General features: G+C 42.6%; 1 protein-coding gene across 2 annotated transcripts in view; it reads left to right on the top strand.

Annotated features, from left to right (window-relative positions):
* RSF1 (remodeling and spacing factor 1) overlaps nt 1-25429 on the top strand; it is a 127774-nt gene that overhangs the window by 28022 nt on the left and 74323 nt on the right. For both annotated transcript variants that reach the window (XM_026651580.1, XM_026651578.2), the window contains exons 2-3: nt 19419-19510; nt 25040-25132. In XM_026651580.1, the coding sequence (XP_026507365.1) occupies nt 19419-19510; nt 25040-25132 (185 nt within the window). The remainder of the gene's footprint in view (nt 1-19418; nt 19511-25039; nt 25133-25429) is intronic.

The raw sequence follows: 25429 nt of genomic DNA, 5'->3' as shown, positions 1-25429 counted from the left end.
ATTTTTTGGGTAACACTGCTGTACTAAAGGGTAGACTTACAACTAAAAATAATTTTTAGTATATGAAGACTTAAGGCTGCTGGACCAGGTGGGTAGAGGAGGCTGCTGCAGTATTTGTTAATTTGACATTTGTCCTGTAGTGTTAGTATCTAGCTAAATGGGTAAAAATCACATACACTTCTACATGACTAGCAGACTTTCTAGGAAAGGGAGAAGTAAAGCTGTGGATATGTTTCAAAGCATGAGTGAGGTTGATGAGGCAAATGGGGGTTCAGGAAGGTCACCACAAACATGGAAGAGGGGAATCCTTTTACAGATGAATGCAAAAAAGTGCCAAAATGTTTGTGGCTGGTCTTATTTGATGTCTGAGGAAATCAAGAAACTTTTTCAAACATTTGTAATCTACTTTTTCCTTTTCTTTTCTTTCTCTTTTAAGATTATAGGTGACTAGGCATGAGTTCTCTGATGTCATGATCCAGAAAGTGAAACCTGTCTGTGAGAAGAGATTTTTATTCAGGCTGTTCTTAAAGCTTTCTTTTAACATCATCTATTTAACTCAAGAAACACTTGGGAGTCAATGTCTTTGTAAGCAAGTCAACACTATTGGCTCCCTTTTTAATTAAAGGCTGAGAGAATTCGCAGCCCACATCTGAGACTACTAAAGTTCTTCAGCAAAACCAAAGATCACCAGACATGGCATTCCCAAAACAAGCAGAAAACGCTTTCAAGCTGCCTCTTTTCATATGATGAAGCAAAATCACCACAAATCAATTTATTTAACATCTAATAGGGCACAGGAGTTTAACTCTGAATATATATAATTGTATAGGTGAGGAAAAAGACTATTTAAAATGAAGCCAAAACCTTTCCATCTATTAATGTGTAACTTTATTTCCATGTATTAATTTCTTAATGTCCCCTTAAATACAATAGCTTCAGATTAGTGGCCTCTCATTGAGAAATATAATTCATCAAGGGGTTATAAGGTCTCCTCTTCCTCTCAAAGCTCAATAAAAGGTAAAAAATTTAGAGACTCATATTGGGTTTATCAAGGACGTTTGAGTACTCAATGCCTTTGTACCCAAATGAACTTTAAGATCTATGAGTTGCCTCTTGGCCAGGTGCCTTAGTTTTGCTTCCTTCTGACGCATGAGCCTGAAAAGATGTAGGGTATGTCTATACGGCACCAACAAAACAAAACCACCCTGCAGTAGGTTGCATTATGGCTAAGAATAGCAGTGTAGAGGTTCCCGCTTGAGCGGTAAAGACCGAGCAAGGGGGGAAGGTCTTGGATCCCAAGGTCCAGCCCAACCAGGAAGATATACATTGTTCTTTTTAGTGCCGTAGCACATACCCTGTGAGACCAAGTCAGTTGGGTTCTAAAACTAATTGCCTTTTTGGTTTTGGTTTTTTCATTTTTTTTATTTTTAATTTTTGTCATGTTGACATACCCGTAATGGTCTGCTCTAATACAGCTGTGTGTGTGTGTGTTCCTTATAGTTCATTGTCAAGACAAAGCATGCATGGTTTCTTCTCCTTGTATTTTCTTAATAAAACCTTTGTCGTTTAATTTTTACAATGCCTGTGTCTTCCAAGACTTTTTTTCCCCCGTGATATTTCTGTAACTTCACTCTTCCTATTTGGTATGATCACTCTGATCATCTAACTCAGAATTATTGGGACACCATGCAGTTCTACGATAAAAACAATACCTAAAAACAAACTAGAGGATTTTGTGCTCAGAGGTGTCTTGGACATCCTAAGAAATCTCACTATCAGGAAGTTTTCCTTCACCGGTAGTCCATTTTACCACCTTAAAGAATTCTTCTTCATCCTTGGTATTTACCCTGTTTCAGATATTTTGAAGAGATGTACTAGACCAGCAATCATTAACCCATTTATTTGTAGTAATAGAAATCAATGGTAGATGCGACATGTATTTGTTTGTGTTTACCTACTGTGGAAATCAGAGAACAGCAATAAAACTTATTCTTGGGCATTTAAAGGACATTTAAATATGGTTTTCATATTTCCAAACACATGGAACAAAAACCAAGGGTAAGTGGGGTGGCCTTGGGATATACTTCAAACCTTAGAAAAAATATCTGATGGTTCAAAGACTGTTGGGCCCAAATAAGATGACGACAAAGATTATAATAATACCCAGCTCTTAGATAGCACTTTTATCAGTAGGTATTAAAGCACTTTATAAAGGCGGTAAGTATAATTAATTGTGAGGGTAACAGTTAATTGTGACCGAATACTTAACAGCATATTAACAATAACAGGGAAATAATAAGTTGAAGAATATTTAGATAAGATGTTTTCAAGTCAGCAGGGCCAGCTGAAATTTATCCTAAATTATTTAAAGAATTTGCTGAAGCAATTTCTGAAACATTAGCAATTATCTTGTAGAATTCATGGAGGGGTGATGATCCAGAGGACTGGAGAAGGACAAACATAATACCGATCTTTAAAAAGGAGTGAAAGGAGGTCCTGGGGATTATAGACCAGTCATCTTAACTTCAATACCCAGAAATATACTGGTACAAATTATTAAACAATCAATTTGTAACCACCTAGAGGAAAATCAGGTGCTAAGTAATAGCCAACATAGATTTGTCAAGAACAAATCATGTCAAACCCACCTAATTTCCTTCTTTGACAGAATAACTGATCTAGTGGATGGGGGAAGCAGTAGACTTGATTTACCTTGACTTGTAAGGCTTTAGACACAGTCCCATGAGACATTCTCATAAGCGAACTGGGGAAATTTGATGGTGAAATTAATATAAGGTGGGTGTACAGTTGGTTGAAAAATTGTACCCAGGTAGTTAGCAATGTGTCATTGTTAAATTTGGAGGACATATCAAGTGAGGTCCTGTGAAGGTCTTTCCTGGCTCTGGTATTCACTATTTTCATTAACATATTGGGTCATGGAGTAGAGAGTACATTTATATAATTTGCAGATGACCTCTAACTTTGGAGGACAGGGTTAGAATTCAAAATGATCTTGATAAATTTGAGAATTGGTCTGAAATCCAATAAATGAAATTCAATAAAGATAAGTGCAAAGTACTACAGCTTGGAAGGAAAAATCAAATGCACAAATACAAAAAGGGGAGCAACTGTTTAAGTAGTAATACTGCAGGAAAGGATCTGGAGGTTATAGTAGATCACAGATTGAATATCAGGCAATGTGATGCATTTGCAAAAAAGGCAAATATAATTCTGGGATGTATTAACAGGAGTGTTGTATGTCAAACATAGGAGGTAATTGTCCTGCTCTACTCGGCACTGGTGTGGCCTCAGCTGGAGTACTGTGTTCAATTCTGGGCACAACACTTTAGGAAAGATGTGGACTAATTAGAGAGAGTTCCAGAGGAGAGAAACAAAAATGGTAGAAGTTTTAGAAAACCTGACCTACGAGGAAAGGTTTCAAAAAAGCTGAGCATGTTTAGTTTTGAGAAAAGAAGACTGGGGGGGAACGTGATAAGTCTTCACCATCCTCTTTGTAACAGCCCTTAACATATTTGATTAATGATTTTACATGTCCACTGAAGGTTGGTCATTAAGTAAATTGCTTAGTTTGTAGCAAGGGAGATTTAGATATTAGAAAAACTTTCTAACTAAATGGATAGTTAAGAAGTGGAACAGATTATGTAGGGAGGTTGTGCAAAACCCATCACTGGAGGTTTTAAGAACAGGCTTGGAAAATACCTGTCAGGGATGGTCTAGGTATACTTAATCCAGCCTCAGCACAGAGGGCTGGACTAGATGACCTCTCGAGGTGATTCTATTCCAGTTTTACAGATGTGGAAGTAGAGGCACAGAGGTGAAGTGAGTTGCCGAAGGTCACCCAGTAGGCCAGTGGCAGAGCAGGGAATAGAACCCAGGGCTTCTGCGTCCCAACCCATTGCATCCCAAGAGCAAAATACCCATATCAGTGTTAAATAATATGACTAAAAATGAATATATGTTAGAGATTCTAGGCAAGCCAAGTGTTTTCTGACAGGTGTTTTTAACAATTGAAATAAATACAGGAATGTGTTACTCAATTGTGCCTGTGGTATTTTGTTTAGTTTTTTAAATGCATGCCAAGATCTTTCTAGGGACAAAAAAGGATCTTTAAGTGCTGGTAGGCAACTCTTGTTCCCTCTGTTTGAATCTTCAATCTAATTACATCTTTTCTGCTTGTTCTTTTATGTTCACTTTGAAGCCTGGGCTGTTGCAGTTCTTTCCTTTCCTGCACAATTTGTTTTTGGACAAATAACTTGGAGGTAGTATAGAGTGGCTCAGCCAGAAGATGTGAGCTTAGATTGTAAGCTCCTTGGAGCGGGAACTACTGCTTTTGCGTGTTTGGAAAGAGCCTAGTACATAGTGGAGCACTACAGTTAATTTGAAGGTTAAATTCTTTGTTGCTTCTTTAAGCCAAACACATTGCATACACCAGGGTTTGCTTGCATCCCTCTGTTCTCCACAAACTCCTTGTGTGCCACCTTTCAGTCCCCTTCTATTTCAAGAACTTGCTGCAACCCTCACACCCTTCCCTTATTCCGGGGCTGTGTGCCCCTATTCCTCCCTCCCCACATGTTAGGGTTCCCCATTCTCCCATGCCAGGGCTTTGTGGCCACACCATTCCCTCTTTCTCCCTCCATACCAGGATGTCTCCTGTTAGCCCCCTTGCCAGGGGTTCTGTGTGACCCCCATTTCCCCATCCTCCCTTCCCCATGCCAGGGGCTGTGTGCCCTCATGTCTGGGAGCTAAGTCATTCAGGGTGTCAGCGTGTTAAACTCTGAGAGGATGGGCAGAGATGAGATTGGGTATCAGCCAGTTCTTTGATGTATAGACAGTTGTTGAGATGCATGAAGTTATGGCATACACCAGCATATAGATGGCTGGGGCTCTGTGTCCCCCACTTTCCCCCTTTTTTGATTTGGGAAAAATAAAAATGTACGATTCTCTCCATTGATGCCTAGAACAGTCTCAGAAATTTTGGAATTGATGAGATGCAGCACTGAAAAGTTATTGCATTGTTTCCATCAGACAACTGGAGAAATAGCATCAAGTTGGTTGTAAGGCCTTGCAAGCTCTACCGAGCTTGTCCAAAAAATAATTGCTAGTCTGTATAAGAATGGTGATACTGGGTCAGACCAATGATCCATCTAGGCCAGTATTCTGTCTCTGACTATGGCCAGTGCTAGATGGTTCAGAGGGAATGAACAGAGCACGGCAATTTTGAGTCATCCATCTCCTGTGGTTCAGTCCCAGCTCCTCGCAATTGGAGGTTTAGGGACATCTGGGTCATGGGGTTGCATCCCTGATCATCTTGGCTAATAGCCATTGATGATCCTCCATGAACTTATCTAATTCTTTTGTGGCTCCACTTATACTCTTGGCCTTCTCAACATCCCCTGGCAACGAGTTAAACAGGTTGGCCGTGTTGTATGAAGAAGTACTTCCTTATGTTTTTTTAAACTTGCTGACTATTAATCAGGTGACCCTTAGTTATTGTGTTATGTGAAGGGGTAAATAACAATTTTCTATTCACTTTCTCCATACCATTCATGACTTTGTAGACTTCTATCAGATCTGCCCTTAGTCATCTCAGAATAGCTTAGCAGACAGCACAATGCAAATGTAAGTTAAGTGAGTCTCTTCCTTTAACATATCATGTGTGGTGTTCCAAGTTTTGCTAGCACAAACTTTACGTACAGGCTGTTTTTTGTAAGATTGATAATATTTGGTTCCCTTTCTTTTGCTGCAGAGTGAGCCACCAGAGAACAAAATTACTACACTGTTCTTAGAGCAGAGCTTATCTCATCAGATGCTGGTCCACAAACAGTGAAAGTAAATGATGCAGAGCCCTGTTGGGTTGTGCTCCATAAGAAATACAGAGAAGAAAATGCTTGCCATTGTGAAGGAATTAAAACATTAGTTCAAGCCATCTTACTTCCATCCTCTGACAGTGTTAAATGTGGAGTTACAGAAACATTTTTAAAACGGTAATTATTAGTACCCCTCTTCATCTGAACAGGGCACAATGACTCCCATATACTGGTCAAGAATGGCGTAAGTTTGAAGGTAGCCGGATCCAACAAATTTCACACATCCCTAACATTTTACTATTTAGCCTAATGTGTCCTCTCTCCCCCCCCCCCCACACACACCCTTCTTCCAACCTACTAGACACACACTTGTCTTCTTCCCACTCTTGACCCATTGATTTTTCTCCCTAGTGAGGCAACCCAGCCTACCCCAGCAGGTACGTCTGGCACCATTCAGGTGTTGGGTAGGCATACCCATGCCAGCTTTACTGTAGCTAGCACAGCTAAAACCAGCAGGGAAGATGCAGAGGCCTGGGCTCCCATGTTGGCTAGCCATGCAGTATAACAGGAGGACCATCCTGTGGTGCCATGTCTTGACTGGTAACTTTACTTGTGCTAATTAGATTAATGTTTTTTCAGGTATGCCTACCCAACCTGAAATCACACCTTCAGTTGCCATGTAGACACCCTGTTAAACTCAGGTCCTCTGCAGCCATGCGGCCCAGGATGCTACTTTAATCCACCTCACTGTCATTGAATCTGAGTTGGACACTAATACTTAAATACAGTGGCTCCACATTGGCACTATTGTACTAAAGTATTTGGCCTTTTGGCTTAATTTCTTAGAAGAAAAGCTTTAAAAAAGTTTATATGTAGATGATTTTCTGCTATAAATATGCAGTCTATGTACATTATAAAACATTATTGGAAAAACATCAACAATATGGAGCTTTATGAAGCTTAACTATCATAAGGGCCCTGTGGACTCCTTTGTGCAATGGGTCCAGATTCTGTGAAGATGTTAACTTATTGTATCTCCATGAAATAATCTTCATTCCTGTCCTTCCCATCCCCGAACACACACAACTGTGGCTCACAGTTGAAAATACGCAGTAATGTACAATTGCAATAACTGTAATCCGCTTCAGTGAGCAGCTAATTGTCTCGGTTCCACTGTCCTCTGCTGCTGTTCTATGCACTAGGCAGCCGAGCTGCCCAATCTGCAGTACACACACATGCACACAATTCCTCCCCCCTCCGCGCGTGCCCCCCCCCCCATGAATTATCTGTGCAGTTCATACATTTTATCACCAGTACTATAGATGATTAGGATAGATGCTCTTGTGCCTTATGATGCATATGGGAACCAGTGTTGCCATCTCTTAACGGAGATGGACTCTTCAGATGGGTTGTTTCCATAACTAACCTTTTTTTTTTTTTTTTTTTAAATGTGGACAGGTAGTTAGCCTAACTCACAACCGTAGGTCCATGGCTGCTGCTTCAATATGTTCAGAGCAGCCCATACCATGTATGGGGGTCCCTCATTTACCACCCCAGGGATGCACCTGGTAGTTTAGGATGCTCCAGGAATAGTGTAAGCATATGGGAATGTACACGGTCAATTTTCACAACCAGCTTACCTCTAGCCTTCTTGCTTTCTGGTTCAACCATTCATATTAGTGTGGTATATGAATGAAGTTCTGTGAGAACGATGAATAAGTTAAGAATGGTTTTTAAATGTGTTGTGAAGTCTATGTAAAGTAAGAACTGCATCAATATGTCTTGTAGCTCCTTGGCCTGCTGTCCCAGGACATTAAACATTGAGATGTCACAAAAATGGCAGGACATCAATAGGTTCTTTTAAAATAGTAGCAGATGCTCGCAGAGCATGCTAAGAATTGACTTTCCAGTTACTTCTATAACTTTTGGAGTTTTATAATTCAGTCCTGTTTCCTCAAAGAGCTGACTCCTCAACAAGGGCTGTTCAGAGTGGCCATGAATTTGAGCCTTCAGAAAAAATGTGAGACACTTCTCTAAGCCAACTTTCCTGCAGTAACGGTGTGTGCATTAAAAAAAGACATTCTCTCTGCCTGGGGAACAGAATGATAGAAGAACTAAGTGCTTGATCCTGAAAGGTGCTGACCACTTTGGTCTGATCCAGCAGAACACCTAAGCACATCCTCAGCTTTAATCAAATGGAACTTGCACACAGGCTTAAAGTGCTTTGTGCTAAAATATTTTGGTCGATCAGGCCCATAGTGCTCAGCACCTTGCAGAATTGATTCCTGAGACTGTATTTGTTCTAAAATGGGTGCTCAAGTACTACAGTGATGTGGACTAGCTCTTCCAAGAAAACCAAATGGGAGCAGTGCCTGATTATTCAAAATGAAGATAAATAATGGCAAACTATAAATGGACTAAAAAAATCAATAAATGCTAGAGATAATCTTGATACTCTCCGTTGTCTATAAAGCAGATATTTGCCCCCAAAACAGGTGATTCTGCACATCTAATGTGGGATATCTCTGTACTAGACTGGCTATAAGTTATGTAACTGATCTAGTGCTGTTGCAATAAAACTGATACTTTCACACAAACTACATATTTTGAACTCCTTTATATTAACCTGAATATCAAGGCATTTGTTTTAAAGACTCTTATTAGCTCGTTGAATATAAATGAAATGGTGAAGAAATAAACTCCATAACGCAAGTCTTGGATACATGACACTACAAGTGACAAGGGAAGAAACAATGTGTCAATAAAAGAAGTAGCGCAGACAAAGTGCAGTTGGATTCAGTCAACAGTACTCTTGTTAAATGTAGCCAGTGTAAGAAAACATCAGGCAAAATCATAAAATCTCTCATTTTGTACATTTACTGCTGTTAAAATTAGTAAGGGTGTATCTACACTTAATGCTACAATGGCCCCGCTGTAGCATTTCAGTATAGACTCTACCGACGCTGACAGGAAGGAGTCTCCTATCAGCATAGGTAACCCACTTCCCCAAGAGGTAGGTAGGTCAGTGGAAGAATTCTTCCTTTGACTTAGCACTAGCTACACTGGGGGTTAGGTTGGCTTAACTAAGCCGTTCAAGGGTGTGGATTTTTCATACCCTTCAATGACGTAGTTAAGCCAATTCAATTTTGTAGTGTAGACCAGGCCTGTGTGTGCATGTGTAGTGAAGTGACTAGCGCAAAATGCTTTTAGAAAATACACTGAAGTTGTGTACAACCAAATTATTACACGTAAACAGTACATGATCACATGTATTGAAAACAAGTTGATCCCTGTGATTCTTGGACAGCAAATCACAAATTTTATGGAATCTCCTACATACATAAATAAATGAGGGTTACTTTGAAGGTCCTGTGGCATTGCATTATTAATAGTCAATTATATTAAAATAATGGATGCTCTGAATTGTCTATAGCTTATTAAAATGGTGATGCACAGGGGTTTTGCCGCTTGATGGTGCCAGGTTGATTTATAAATCATCTGTGATTTATAAATCAAAGTGGTAGTTTCCCTATGAGTGGACCACCCTAGGAGTCTTCATGTCCCTGCACCTCAGATCTGAAATTTTTGGTAGCAGTGTCTGTTTGGCTTTCACATGCGCTCCCCATCTTGTGCTGTGCTCTGTTGCTATATAGCGCTGTGTGGGTAAACCGCCCTCAGTTGTTTCTCAACTGCCCTTGACCTGAGACTGAGCCTTAACAGAGCCCGTTGACAGAGATTCTACTCAGTGTTTTTCTTAATAATTTTTCCTTAGTAGAATAGAGCTTCAGTTAGTGTTAGTACTTCCTTCTTTTCTTTTCATTTCCTAAAATATTTATTTATTTTATTTCGCTTGTAGAATAGTTATCTCCTTAGTATAAATTAGATTTCCCTAGCTCTTCCCGGGCAGGAAGTAACCCCTGAAAAGGGTATGCCTAGTTTCCCCAGGTTTAACTGCTGCCACTCATGTCGGGAAGCCATTCCTGTCAGCGGCAGTCATTCCTGCTGCATTTGCTGCCCTCTCCAGCGTAACATCAAGGATCTACAACCTATCTTGACAGACAGGAAGGAGTCTCCTATCAGCATAGTGGAGATTGTCTCAAAGTAAAATCTGGAACCAGAAAGAGCCATGAACGGAAATTAAGACTGCTCATGATGGAAAGCTCACTTTGACCAGCCTCCGACCCTGGGCCCGGGACCCACTCCGGACAGCAGTCCCTGTCAAGACTGATCCCGTCTACATCGTCAGATCAACACTCTCCAGTGACTTCAAAGAGGAAATCCTCAGATTCCTCTCAGAAAGTCTTGAAAAAACAGACCACAAGTTCCTGAGCAGGGAATTGGCCAAGAGAAAGAGGTCCCTGGCACGGTTGATAACCTGAGTACTAACTGACCCATGACTAGGTACCTGTGAGACTGCAAGATCCTCCTGTACTAGTACCATGGGTAAGCCCAAAGACCCTAAGAGGGCAGCTCAGGCAGAATAGTACTGTTGGGGGGGAAAGGAGTTCCTCTAAAATGGCAACGATGGAATCTTCTAGACAATCGGTACTGCATACACCAGCATCGCAAAAGGCTGTAGCGACACCTAGTGGCCATTCCTCGCAATTCAGAGAGCCTCTGGTACCAACAACTCTCTCCACTTCAATGGCATCTACTCAACTGACCTCAGTGGGTACTGATGGCTGTTCAGTACCGCAGGAATTTCGGTTCCCCAAAGACTTGATGGTCTCAGATACCTGAATCACCCTTACTAGGCACTGACATAACCATGGTATGGGTTATGCCTAGGTCCCTGGACTTCCATGCAGTACCAAGACATTCTACTCCACCTTCCATGACTGCTTCACCCGTCAAGTGATGACGAGGAAGATGATAGGGATGATCTATACTCAGTGTCATTCCAAGGTTCTCCATTACAACACCAAGGAGCTAGCCGGGTGGAAACTCGTGTATCTTCAATCTATCCTCAGAGTAGAAGAGACCCACCCAGTTGGTATGGACACCCTCGGATGCCTCCACCCATGCCCTTTCTCACCACCTCAGTGGCAATATTGGGACCCACAGGTGGCATATAGACAATAGTTTTTGAGGAACTTTTGAGCTTGAGGAAAGCAATCTCCTTTAGCTTCAATAGCCAGACCACCTGATCCTCAAGAGGAGACCTTTGAGGAACAGGAGGAGAGACTAGACAAGGAAGCCACTCGAGTGACCAACATTTCCTCATCTCCTGATAAGGTGGTCATGCCTCCCCCACCAACTACAATAGACAACTTCAAGGAATTTCAACACCTCTTTAATAGGTAGCAGATTTCCTGTGAATCCTGCTTAATGAAGTCATAGTCACAGTGCAAACTGTTTGACATCATCAGCAAAGATTGCATTCCCCATCAATGAGGCACTGCTTGATTGGGCGAAAACTATATGGCAGACACCACCCACAATACCCCCAATGTGCAAAAGGGTAGACAAAAATATTGTGTCCTCTAAAGATGAGGACTTTTTTATTTTCTCATTCATCCCCTAATTCACTGGTCATCGATGCCATTAATGAACATGGCAGACAGCATCCCGCTAAAATGACACCATACAATAAGGACTGGAAATGACTGGATTTATTTGGATGTAAATCATATTCTTTAGCCACTCTACAATTTAAGATCGCTAACTATCAGGCCCTTATGCCAAAACACAATCATACCAATTATTCAAAATTAAATGCCTTTATTGAACACCTCCTGTCGGATCAGAAAGAACAATTCCCAGTGATTATTGCTGAGGGGTCCGCTCCTTATGAGGACAGCATTGGAGGCTTCTCTAGATGCTGCTGATACAGCTGCTCGTTCCATCTCCACAGCAGTTGTCATGAGGAGAGCATCTTGGCTTCATCTCTCCGCCTTTTCAAAGGAGGTATAAGCCACAGTGGAGGACCTCCCTTTTGAGGGATCTAAATTGTTTGCAGAAGGAATGGACGAATCCCTCCACATATTAAAAGATTCTAGGGCCACACTACGTTTTCTGGGTATTTACACTGCTGCCCAAGAAAGAAGACTCAGTAAGTACTAGACCGCACAGAGATCCTGGCCTACTCATTTTTCTCCTCCTCAGGGACATGATGATTCTGAAAGGAAGAGGCCTAGATTACAAAATCAGCAACCAAATGCCCCACAATCAGTGACATGGCAACCTTCTGCATCCAAAAAACAATTCTGATGTGTTGGTTGAAGCCCCAAGTTACCACCCCAAGTCTCATCTGCTCCAACAATCTGAACATCTCCACCAATTTGGCAACTGTTGTGACATTACACCCCATATTCTTCATAGAGATATGGTTAAGATACAAATATGGCCTAAGATATATTTTATGCAAGATGGGTCTTGTAAGGTATCATTGGAAAGGTTATGATTTACTGAATGTGATTATCCAATATGTATGCATGTATCATTTCTGTATCTAAAGTTAGGAATATTGACTATGTAACGACAACTGTGTGTGTATTTGGGAAACACCCACCAGAAAACAGGCTATCAGCTTTGATGGGCCATTAGGAAGAAACAATAAGACTTTAAAGATACTACTCTCTCTCCTTCCTGAGAGGAGTCCTGGGACGTAGCTGTGACACTACTAGGTCAAATGGTCTTGTTACCTGGTACTAAACACTATCTTGGACTTCTACTAATTTTCCACTAAAAGGAGTGGGAGGTCAAGACTGGGGAACAAAAGATTCCCACCTTATGTAAATCTTACTTAAGGCTGGGGAGTAAGACAAACAGGACTCTTCTCCATTGCCTTCCTGCCCAAGAAGAAAGACTGCTGAAAGTACCTGAAGAGACAAAGGAACTAAGCTGAAGGAAAGGCAAGGGCTGAGTCCAGACTGAGACAGAAGAGTCTAGTCTGTAAAGAGAAATAACTGGAAATCTAAACTACAGAAACTCTGCATCCTGCTTAAAATCAACATTTAGGGTGAGAAATTACACTTTGAATCCTGTTTCTTTAGTGAATCAAGCTTAGTTTGCATGTTTTGTTTTATTTGCTTAGTAATCTACTTTGTTCTGTTTGCTATCCCTTATAATTACTTAGAATCTGCCTTTTATAGTTAATAAATGTGTTTTGTTTATTAAACCTAGTCTGTGCATTTTGGGGGGGGGGGGGGGGGGAAGAAGTTGTGCATTTCTCTTTACATTGAGGGAGAGGGTGAATTTTTATGAGCTTATGCTCTGCACATCTTTCTAGACTACGCAAGACAATATTATCTTGGGTGTACTTTCCAGAGGGAAGCTGCACTTGAGTGCTGGGTGATTTCCTAGCTGAACCTTCCCATGGAGAGCTGTTTACAGACTGTGAGATTCTACAGCTGGTGCGTCCCTACCTGTGTGTGTGTGCTGCCAGAGGCTGGAGAGCCTGATTCAGCAAAACAGGGAGAGGAAGCCCAGGCTAGTGGAGCAGGCAGGCTCAGTGAAATCCCAGTACATCAGGTGGTGTCCCAGAAGGGGAGGGTCCAGCCCGTCACAACCGCCTTGCTCTTTTTTATCAAAACTGGGAGCATATAACCTCAGCCAGTTGGGTACTAGAGATGATCGTCAAGAGATATTCAATCCGTTTTACCTCCCTCTCCCCTACTCCCTCACCCTCCCTCCCCATCCCTCTTCATGGATCTTTCTCACAAGCACCTTTTACGTTAAGAAATGAACCACCTCCTAAAACTAGGTGCTATAGCACCAGTTCCCACCCAAGACAGAGGGAAGAGGTTCTATTCCAAATACTTCCTTATACAGAAAAAGAACAGTGGTTGGAGACCCATTTTCTGGATTTAAGGGCACTGAACAGATTTGTAAAAATATGTTTCAAGATGGTTGCCTTGGCATCCATAATCCCATCTCTGGACCGAGGAACTGGTTCTTGGCCCTCGACCTACAAAATGTTTACTTTCATATCACAATCCACCCATCCAAGAGGAGGTTCCTAAGATTCACTCTGGGTCATGATCATTTCCTATATAAAGTGCTCCCATTTGGTCTATTATTGGCATCCAGGGTATTTTTGAAAGTCGTTTCTATGGTCGTGGCATGCCTTCGCAAACAAGGCATTATGATATTTCTGTATTGAGACAATTGCTTGCTCAAAGCACGTACCTTCACTGACACCTTGCGAGAGATACGAAAGCCTATAGATCTATTCCTACAACTAAATACCCAAATGTCCACTTTGACCCCCAGTGCAACAACTGGAGTTCTTAAGAGCCAACCTAGATGCAGTGGAGACCAAAACCTTCCTCCCATCACACAGGTTAAACACTTAGCCAGTTAATCATGACAGTTCAGGCCAGTCCACAGATCTCAGCTACGGTGACCAGATGTCCCGATTTTATATGGACAGTCCTGATATTTGGGGCTTTTTCTTATATAGGCTCCTAATACCCCCCACCCCTGTCCTGATTTTTCACACTTGCTGTCTGGTCAGCCTAATCTCAGCCAAAACTTGTCTGCAGTTACTGGGGCAACTGGGGGCGAGTACCATTGTCTTCAAGGGTGGGTCAGAACAGTATACGTCCCGAGAAGACACAATTTAAACAAACTTCTATCAATGCCCTCAACAATCAAAAACTCGTTTGACTGGTGGGCAGGTCCTCACAGTGTATGTGTGGGAGTCCCCTTCACTCAGCCACCCCTATTGTTGATTTTGACAATGGGTACATTCCTTATGGGATGGGGAGCCCACTTACACCATTCAGGGTAAATGGTCCCCTCTCGAATCCACACTATGTATCAACTTCTTAGAACTCAGAGCAGTCTTCTCACACTTCCTACCAATGATCAAAGACAAACATGTAAAGATTGAGAGACAGAATTGCATGTATGTTCTATATAAACCACCAGGGAGGAACAAGATCACATTCCGTGTGCGCCAAGGCAGTGAAAATATGGAACTGGCGCATTAATCACCAGATCGGCATCTCAGCAACCTGCCTCCCGGGCATACAGAAGACTACAGCGGATATTCTGAGATTTTCCCAAGATCCAAAATGATATTTGAGATAAAGAAAAGGCCAGAGTTATTCTTGTAGTTCCAACGAGGCCAAGGCAGACGTGGTTCCCATACCTTTTCCAGCTGGCAGTCTGTCCATCAATTGGTCTCCACTCCATTCCTCATCTTCTTTCTCAAGATGCAGGCCAGAGCCATCACCCAAATCTGCAAGTTCTCCGGCTCAAAACATGGCTCCTCATTGGTTCCAAAGATTAGAAATGAACTGTTCTGAGGATAGGTTTCAGAGGGGTAGCCATGTTAGTCTGTATCAGTAAAAACAACGAGGAGTCCTTGTAGCACCTTAGAGACTAACAAATTTATTTGGGCATAAGCTTTCGTGTGAAGGAAGTACTGTTACATAGCAGAAAAATAGCTACTTGTCACGCATACATTCAAAATGGAACAGATTCCAAATCTGATGTGACGCAAGACAGTTTACTTTTACTTCCTCTCCGTTACCGGAAATCAGACCTATCTGTAAGCTCGGTAAAGGTACATCTCAGTCATTAACATTTTCTACTGGAAGATAGATGGTCATTCGGTGTCTGCTCATCCTACAATGAAAAGATTTCTTAAAGGTATGGGTAACCTCTACCTTTGAATCAGAGATCTTACACCAGTATGGGACCTTAATCTTGTCTTAAACTGTCTGATAAGGTCAGCCTTTGAGCCTATGGCCACTTGCTCACTTCTACACCTCTCTATGAAAACTGCATTCCTCGTGGCTATCATGTCTGCTCGGAGAGAGGGGGCCCTAATGGTATATCCCCTCCCTTTATGATTTTCTTCAAGGACAAGGCCATATTGCGGCCACACCCCTAATTCCTACCAAAATACCTTCAGCCTTCCACATAAATCAACTTACTCACCTTCCAGCATTCTTTCCCAAACTACACTGGGATAAAAGAGAGGCAACGCTACACACACTCGACGTTAGAAGAGTGTTAGCCTTCTATTTGGAAAGGACTAAGCCTTTCAGAAAATCTCCAAGTCCTGGTCTACACTACGAGTTTAGGTGGAATTTAGCAGCGTTAGATCGATTTAACCCTGCACCCGTCCACACGGCGAAGCCATTTTTGTTGACTTAAAGGGCTCTAAAATCGATTTCTGTACTCCTCCCCAACGAGGGGATTAGCACTGAAATTGACCCTGCTGGGTCGAATTTGGGGTAGTGTGGATGCAATTTGACGGTATTGGCCTCTGGGCGCTATCCCAGAGTGCTCCATTGTGACTGCTCTGGACAGCACTCTCAACTCAGATGCACTGGCCAGGTAGACAGGAAAAGCCCTGCGAAATTTTGAATTTCATTTCCTGTTTGGTCAGTGTAGCGAGTTGATCAGCACAGGTGACCATGCAGAGCTCATCAGCACAGGTGACCATGGAGTCTTAGAATCGCGAAAGAGCTCCAGCATGGACCGAACGGGAGGTTCTGCATCAGATCGCTGTATGGGGAGACGAATCAGTGCTATCCAAACTCTCTTCCAAAAGACAAAATGCCGGAATATTTGAAAAAATCTCCAAGGGCATGAAGGACGGAGGTTATAACAGGGACCCGCAGCAGTGCCACGTGAAGCCTACCAAAGAACCAGAGAGGCAAACGGCAGCTCCGGGTCAGAGCCCCAGACATGCCGCTTCTATGATGAGCTGCATGCCATTCTAGGGGGTGCCCCTACAACTACCCCACCCCTGTGCTTCCTCCTCCCCCATCCCTCCCAGGCTACCTTGGCAGTTATCCCCCCATTTGTGTGACAGATTAATAAAGAATGCATGAATTTGAAACAACGACTTTATTGCCTCTGCAAGCGGAGATCAAAGGGGGGAGGTGAGGGCGGTTGGCTTACACAGAAGTAGAGTGAACCAAGGAGGCGGGTTTTCATCAAGGAGAAACAAACAGAACTTTCACACCGTAGCCTGGCCAGTCATGAAACTGGTTTTCAAAGCTTCTCTGATGCACAGCGTGCCCTGCTGTGCTCTTCTAACCGCCCTGGTGTCTGGCAGTGCGTAATCAGTGGCCAGGCGATTTGCCTCAACCTCCCACCCTGCCATGAACGTCTTCCCCTTACTCTCTCAGATATTGTGGAGCACACAGCAAGCAGTAATAACGATGGGAATATTGGTTTCGGTGAGGTCTAACCGAGTCAGTAAATGCGCCAGCAGGCTTTTAAACGTCCGAAGGCACATTCTACCACCATTATGCACTTGCTCAGCCTATAGTTGAACTGCTCCTTACTACTGTCCAGGCTTCATGAGCCATGGGAGCAAGGAGTAGGCTGGGGTACGTGCGACTGCGTAGTGCTGCCGACTGGGAGAGCAGCCTGAGGCAGAAGCCTCCAGCTGGCATGATATTCCAGGCAGGACTGAATCTCCATTAGACTAAACTTAAAGAAGAGAATACCTGGAGTCATTCCCATTTTTGTCCAGGCGCCCCCGACCGACCTCACCGAGGCTGGCCAGGAGCACCCATGTCTGCCCAGGCGCCCCTGACCAACCTAACCGAGGTCGGCCAGGAGCACCCACGGGACGACGACGACGGGTAGCAGTCGCATTGTACCATCTGCCGGTCGCAAGGCAAGGCAAAGGGATGCTGCTGTGTAGCACTGCAGTACCGCGTCTGCCAGCAGCACCCAGGAGACATATGGTGACAGTGAGCTGAGTGGGCTCCATGCTTGCCGTGGTATGTCGTCTGCACGGGTAACCCAGGAAAAAAGGCGAGAAACGATTTTTTGTCATTGCTTTCACGGAGGGAGGGAGGGGGGCCTGACGACGTACCCAGAACCACCCGCGACAATGTTTTTGCCCCATCAGGTATTGGGAGCTCAACCCAGAATTCCAATGGGCAGCGGAGACTGTCTGATAGCTACCACAGTGCAACGCTCCGAAAGTTGATGCTAGCCTCGGTACTGTGGGCGCACACCGCCGACTTAATGCGCTTAGTGGGGACACACACAATCGACTGTATCAAATCGATTTCTAAAAAATCGACTTTTGTTAAATCGACCTAATTTCATAATGTAGACATACCACTATTCCTCTACATCTCATACAGATCTAAGGGATCCCCAATATCTGTGCAATGGCTCTCTAGATGGATATCGGAATGCATTTACTACTGCTATTGCATGCATGACCTACAGCCCCCTTGGAGAGCCTGAACGCACTCTACAAGTTCTCTGTCGACTTCTATCCTTCCTCAATAATGTTTCAATCACAGAAATATGCAGAGCAGCGACTTGGGCATCCACTCATACATTTGCCAAGCATTATGCATTCACTCGTGATTCAACATCTGATGTGATACTTGGTTTGACCGTATTATCATCAATATTGGACTCCACTCCGATGCCCCACCCTTCCAACAGGGACACTGCTATAGAGTCACCTAGAGTGGAACACTCATAGAGACACTACTTGAAGAAGAAGAAGAGGTTACTCACCTTGTGTTGTAACTGAGGTTCTTCAAGATGTGTCTCCCTATGGGTTCTCCACACTAGGTGACTCTTATATATGACAGGTTTCAGAGTAGCAGCCGTGTTAGTCTGTATCCGCAAAAAGAACAGGAGTACTTGTGACACCTTAGAGACTAACAAATTTATTAGAGCATAAGCTTTCGTGGGCTACAACCCACTTCTTCGGATGCATATGCTTATGCTCTTATATATGAGTTCTGCGGTAAAGAAGGAACTGAGGGTGGTTTGCCCATACAGCGCTAGACAGCAACAGAACATGGTGCAAGATGGGGAGAGAGCATGTGTGGGCCAAACGGACACTGCTACCAAAAATCTCCAATCTGAGGCGCAGGGATGTGAAGACACCTAGAGTGGAGCACCCGTAGGGGGACACACATCTCAAAGAGCCTCAAGTACTGCACAAGGCGAGTAACCTCTTCTGTAATGAGCAGCAAAGCAGTTCTTTGAGAGGTTTACTATTATTTCATCATCAATCATTAAGCTTTCAGCACAGCTGTGGTTTAGAAATCCTAGGTCCTGTGCCACACTGCCACAGCTGCAGTCAGCACGGGCATGCAAGCTGGAATGCCCACACTATCAAAGAGAGGGGATGGAGGGCAGATTGTTCCCTTTGAGTGTTCAGAGTCTCAAGAACTTGGTGCCACCTCACTTGGTCCAAAATAGCTCAAATTTGGTGACCTTCCAGGCATGCAGCAAAAGACACCTGTTTGATAGGATTTTTGGAGAGGCTGTGTTTCTCACAATGATGAAAGAGTGGGAATTAGTTTCTGTAGGTGTCTAGCTGGCTCATTTCCTGTGAAATGATTACTTTAATGCTGCTGGGATATTGTTGTATTATCAATGTTGTATTAGGGTACCTAAAGCCTTGGATAGATGTCTTTATTTTAAATCTAAATGCCAACCTATTTGATTTATTTAAGATCTTGCTTTGTTTTTAGTTGTGAAACTCTTGTTACATTGTTTTCAAGTTGTTATGCACTTTTAAAAATTCTCAATGTATGGTTTTGTCTCAATACTTTTATAATATTTAGTATTAGGGGTTTTTTTATGTTGGGTATTTTTAACTTTTGCTCTCCCTCTTCCCCTGTTTTAATACTGCAGTTCCAAAAGAGTTGGTAGAACTTCACTTGAAACTGATGAGGAAGATTGGGAAGTCTGTCACAGCAGACAGATGGGAAAAATACTTGATCAAGGTACAGTAAATTTCTGTTCTATTACTCTGAAAATGCTGGGATCTGATGAAATCTTATGTCAGAAATCCCTAGTATGAATTATAGTGAGCCTAGAGCTGTAGCCAAAATCTGTGTGCAAGCCCAGTCCAGAGTTACTTAAGGTTCTAGTTTAACTAACTTTCAGCCTGCCTGGGTATGCACACAAATTTCTGAAACTAGATACCCAACTTCTGCATGTAGAAGGTTGCAAACCTGCAAGCTCTATTACATGTGCAAGACAGGAGCAGATTGGACTATAAGAATTATAGTGGCCAGTCAGAGCAGCGAGATTTCCATATTAATGATAAACTACTGTATCAGTAATTCTAATATGATGTAAATCCCTGTATTATAGCTGACAACCATATAGAGATTTGTATACTGTATGCTTATTGATAAATAAGAATAGTGTGATTATGCTATCAGAGTACCCAGAATTGAAAAACTGGGGAAAAAATTGTAGTTATGCATCAATAATGGTAAACCATCCCTTTGCTCTGATGCCAAGATGGTCCCATATTGGAATTATAAATCACTTATGTAATGTTACACATTTACAGAGCACCTGATAAGCATATATAGGACATAGTCCTTGCTCCAGGGAATTTGCAGAGACTGAAAGGTCCATGTTTTATTAATAAAGCACTGTGCTAATCAGGAATACTTCAAATTGAACTTTGGTTATTCCCGTTATTTTAGTTGTTTGGTTGGCTGTCACTGAGCACTTTGTTTCAGAGTGGTAGCCGTTTTAGTCTCTATCAGCAAAAACAATGAGGAGTCCTTGTGGCACCTTAGAGACTAACACGTTTATTTGGGCATAAGCTTTTGTGGGATATAACCCATTTCATCAGATGCATGGAGTGAAAAAAAATAGGCAGGTATAAATACACAGCACATGAAAAGATGGGAGTTGCGTTACTAAGTGGGGGGTCAGTGCTAACAAGGCCAATTCAATTAGGGTGGATGTGGCCCATTCCCAACAATTGTCAAGAAGGTGTGAGTATCAACAGAGGGAAAATTATTTTTTGTAGTGACCCAGCCACTCCCAGTCTTTATTCAGGCCTAATTTGATGGTGTCAAGGTTGCAAATTAATTCCAGTTCTGTAGTTTCTCGTTGAAGTCTGTTTTTGAAGCCTTTTGTTGAAGAATGGTGATTTTAAAGTCTGTTATTGAGTGTCCAGGGAGATTGAAGTCCTCTCTTACGGGTTTTTGAATGTTACAATTCTTGATGTCTGATTTGTGTCCATTCTTTTGCATAGAGACTGTCAGGTTTGGCCAATGTACATGGCAGAGGGGCATTGCTGGCACATGATGGCATATATCACATCGGTAGATGTGCAGGTGAACGAGCCCTTGATGGTGTGGCTGATGTGGTTCGGTCCTACGATGGTGTCCCTTGAATAGATATGCGGACAGAGTTGGCAATGGGGTTTGTTGCAAGGGCTGGTTAGTGTTTCTGTTGTGTGGTGTGTAGTTGCTGGTGAGTATTTGCTTCAAGTTTGGGGGGCTGTCTGTAAGCAAGGACTTGCCTGTCTCCCAAGGTCTGAGAGAGTGAGGGATTGTCCATCGGGATAGGTTGTAGATCCTTGATGTTGCACTGGAGAGGTTTTAGTAGGGGGCTATAGGTGATGGCTAGTGGCGTTCTGTTACTTTTTTTGATGGGCCTGTCCTGTAGTAGGTGACTTCTGGGTACCCTTCTGGCTCTGTCAATCTGTTTCTTCACTTCCCCAGGTGGGTATTGTAGTTTTAAGAATGCTTGATAGAGATCTTGTAGGTGTTTGTCTCTGACTGAGGGATTGGAGTAAATGCAATAATATCTGAGGGCTTGGCTGTAGACAATGGATTGTGTGATGTGATCTGGATGAAAACTGGAGGCATGTAGTTAAGTATAGTGGTCAGTAGGTCACTATCGCTTACTTGCACTATAGTGTCCAGGAAGTGAATCTCTTGTGTGAACTGGTCCAGGATGAGGTTGATGGTGGGGTGGAAATTGTTGAAATCCTGGTGGAGTTCCTCAAGGGCCTCCTTCCCAGAGGTCCAGATGATGATGTCATCAATGTAGTGCAAGTAGAGCAGGGGTGCTAGGGGACGAGAGCTAAGGAAGCGCTGTTCTAAGTCAGCCATAAAAATGTTGACATACTGTGGGGCCATGCGCATACCCATAGCAGTGCCGCTGACTTGAACATATAAATCATCCCCAAATCTGTCTGGGTGAGGATAAAGTCACAAAGCTCAGCCACCAGGTTTGCTGTGACATGATTGGGGATACTGTACAGCTTGTAGTCCATCTTTGTGTGGAATGTTTGTGTAGTGGGCTTCTACATCCATAGTGGCTAGGATGGTGTTTTCTGGAAGATCATCAATGGATTGTAGTTTCCTCAGGAAGTCAGTGGTGTATCGAAGATAGCTGGGAGTGCTGGTAGCATAGGGGTCTGAGGAGAGAGTCCACATAGCCAGGCAATCCTGCTTTGTTCACTTTACACTTCTGGATTCCTGTAACAAGCAACAGTAATTAAATCAGGAGGAGAACAGAGCTTGCATTGCAACACCAGGCACAGCGTCCAATCATAAGGCCTGCTTTTTAAGCTTGCATTGCAACTTTAAAGTGGCTGCAGCTCTTAGCATGCTTTATTTTTCAATTTTGCTGAAATTTTTAATATATAACACTTTACCCGTAGACCACAAATTACTGAATGGTAAGCAGGAGAGGACCAGCTTTTTGTGGTAGGGAGCTGGTGTAGGGTGTGGCAGATGGATGATTCTTTTGTCCCCCTTGCTACCAGTGATCTGTTCAAACAGAAGTAATTGGGACACATACTGAAGAGAAGATACTTGGTGTGCTTCTGGAATCTTGTTATTGTCTTTTATGCAGGGCTCTTACGTGGTTATACAGAAGGTTCTGGCTTAGGCAAAGACGCATTGTTTGTCCTCAGATATAGACCGCTTAGCCCTTTTGGGAAGTGCACAGTCTGATTAATGCAGACTGTTTTGTCCCATGAGTGCTTCCTTCATTTGATCACTCTCAAAAGTTTTTCACATTCTTATGCAGTTAAGATTTATTGGCTTTGGACTAGTCTCTTTGGACCCTTCAACTGTGAAATCTACAGATTCCCAATAGACTGCTTCCGCTAGCGCTGGTTTAGGATTCAGATGTCTGTGGTCTTCTGAGACTCACCAGCTGCGTGTTTGATTCCTGCCTATGTTTGCTGCTTAAAGCAAGCAATTTGACCATGGTGCCAGTAAGTAGCACTTAGATGCCAGTGTAAGTGCCTTAAGAAGTATTTTGGAGAGACACATATCAGCACCCGTTTTACAGATTGGTAGGGTATGGTCATACTTTCATGTGCAGAAATCAGCTGCTTCCTCAAGAAACCAACTCCTGTTGCTGAAGTGCTTGCCGGTTTCAAACTTCCCCTTTTCAAAAGGGGATGGTTCTAGCATTCCAGTTATGCTTAAACCCATGACCTCTGTGGTAGGCTTCAGACTGGGTTCTAGCTTTCTTTGGAGTTGAGACTGCATTTATCAGGATTAAGAATAATCTGCTGGTTTTAGTTTATGGAAACTTGGTCATTGTGGTCATGACACATGGTTTCAACAGCTCTGATGCCACTGAGTTGTTGCTTGGGCAATTAAAAGACATTTCCAGTGTTTCTGAAACTTCCCTCCATTGGTTTGAGTGATACATAGAACACAGGAGTTGGTCATTGATGTTTGACGTGTCTTCTCCAATGTTTTTGATATGCAGCATCCCCCAATGATCTCCATGTTTAGAATGTTAAATACAAGAGATAAAGTAGAATGTCATCAGTTTGTTGGCAATAAACAGTTGTATCTGTTGTTCTAAGTTTTGGCCTGTGCATTGGAAGAATGGACAACATAGCTTGTCGTCAAAACAGGAAAACTTGCTGCTGAGCAGAAGTCATTTTTATGAGATGGTACTCTTCTTTTGTTTCCACTTTCTGAAGCAACTCATTCAGCGTTAGCGAGTGAAGTTTGGCCTCACTTTCAGCCATGCGGCTCTATCGAAAGCTACATGCTGGATGTGGTTTAGAAGCTTACTTTGCCCTGGGTACACCTTCTATTTAACAATAACATCTTGATCAGGAAGATTGATAAAACCCTTAATGCTTTCAAGAGGACTTCTGTTGCTTGCAATTTGTTTAGGATGCAGCAGCACTTTGGGCCACTGATTTAAGCATCCATGGTACAACAGTGCCACTTTAAAAACAAACAAACAGTCCTCAACATTGTAGTCTCTGGGTATATTTCAGACTACCTTGAGCCTTGTTCTAGTGGACACTTGTACTTAGATACCCCACACCAACTAGGGATCCCACTATTGTGTCTTAAATATGTCAGCAGCCACTAGTGCCTTTGCTATTATGGGTCCTAGGATGTGAAATTTGCTCCTTCATGACAATTATTTTGACCCTCTCACTTTAAAAATAAATAAATAAATAATCTAAAACTTCTTATCCCAACCCTTTTTTCCCCACTGTTGATCCCATATATTCATTCTCCACCACCACCCGCTTTCTGTGGCCCATTTGGTAGGTGTTAGTTGTTTATATTTTTAAAGGTGGTCTTTTATTATAATGTTTTCAAATACATTTTAAATGGTTTGAGGTATGTGCTCCAAGGACCTCAGCATTTTATACATAATTACATCGTTTTACAACATGGAATGAATGGTAGTCTCACACACTATTTGTATTACAGTAGCATTACCTAGAGGCCGCAACTGAGAGTGTGATTCCCATTGTGGGTACGTCTACATTGCATTGTAAAACCCACTGCAGCAAATCTCAGAGCCTGGGTCTGCAGACTTGGGCTCATGCTACAGGGCTAAAAACAGCTAAAAGACATTGCTTCAGAACCCAAGCTCCAGTCCAAGCCACAGTGTTTACACTGCTGTTTTTGGCCGTGTAGCATGAGCCCCACAAGCCCGAGTCTGTAGACCCAGGCTCTGAGACTTGCTGCCACGGGTTTTAAAACAGTGTAGACATACCCTGTTAAGTGCTGTACAGACATGTAAGAAGCAGTCTCTGCTCCATAGTACTTGTAGTCTAAATAGACATGACAGACAAAGGGAGATGGGAAAAGAAATGGATGCACAGAGGTGAAATAACTTGCCCAAGGTCGCATAGCAAGTCAATGACAGAGTTAGTTCTATTCCTAATAGAACCTGGGTCTCCTGACTCCCAGTCTGGTGCCCTAGCTGTGGATCGTGCTGTCTCTTAAGAGTTGCTCAGAGCTAGGAAAATGGAGGCGATAGGCAAGATCCTGATGCTATGCTCTTTCAGGACTTAGTGGTGACATGCCCAGTGCTTGCCCACCTTCACCTGGCTTTATCTCTGATTTTTGTCTATAGCTTTTTTGCTTACAGAAGTTGCACTGTTCGTAGATAAAAGTAAACATTGGTATTGCAACAAAATACTCTTCCTCTGTAGAGGTTTCAAGTTACATTCATCCACTAATACTAGTTAGTTTAATATTTTGTTGATCTGACAGATATGCCAAGAGTTCAACAGTACTTGGGCATGGGAGATGGAGAAGAAAGGATACCTGGAAACGAGTGTTGAATGCAAATTGGGAATTCTGAAGGTAATGTATTTACTATTTTTTGAAAATGACCCTTTGAAAACTTATAAATTGCAGTAATTAAATGTATTAAATTTGAAGCTGATGTCAGAGCTTGTAACAAACAAATATCACCAATCATAGTTGCTGATGGTCTTGTTAATGGGGATAAGCCTCAACTAAATATGGTGTTTTCTATTTGTTTTCATACTTTACTTGTTCGCACTGAAATATATTTGTAGTTACTGTTCTGCCCTTGGAGGGTGTTTCCACATGCAGTATTCTTTTTTGTTATGTGCATGAGCTAGTAATGAAACAATT

Source organism: Terrapene carolina, unplaced genomic scaffold (assembly GCF_002925995.2).
Source record: "Terrapene carolina triunguis isolate 2854851 unplaced genomic scaffold, T_m_triunguis-2.0 Scaffold97, whole genome shotgun sequence".
In the NCBI taxonomy this organism is placed as follows: Eukaryota; Metazoa; Chordata; order Testudines; family Emydidae; genus Terrapene; species Terrapene triunguis.
Note: the sequence above shows the minus strand (reverse complement) of the source record. Positions and strands in the feature narration are given on the sequence as shown.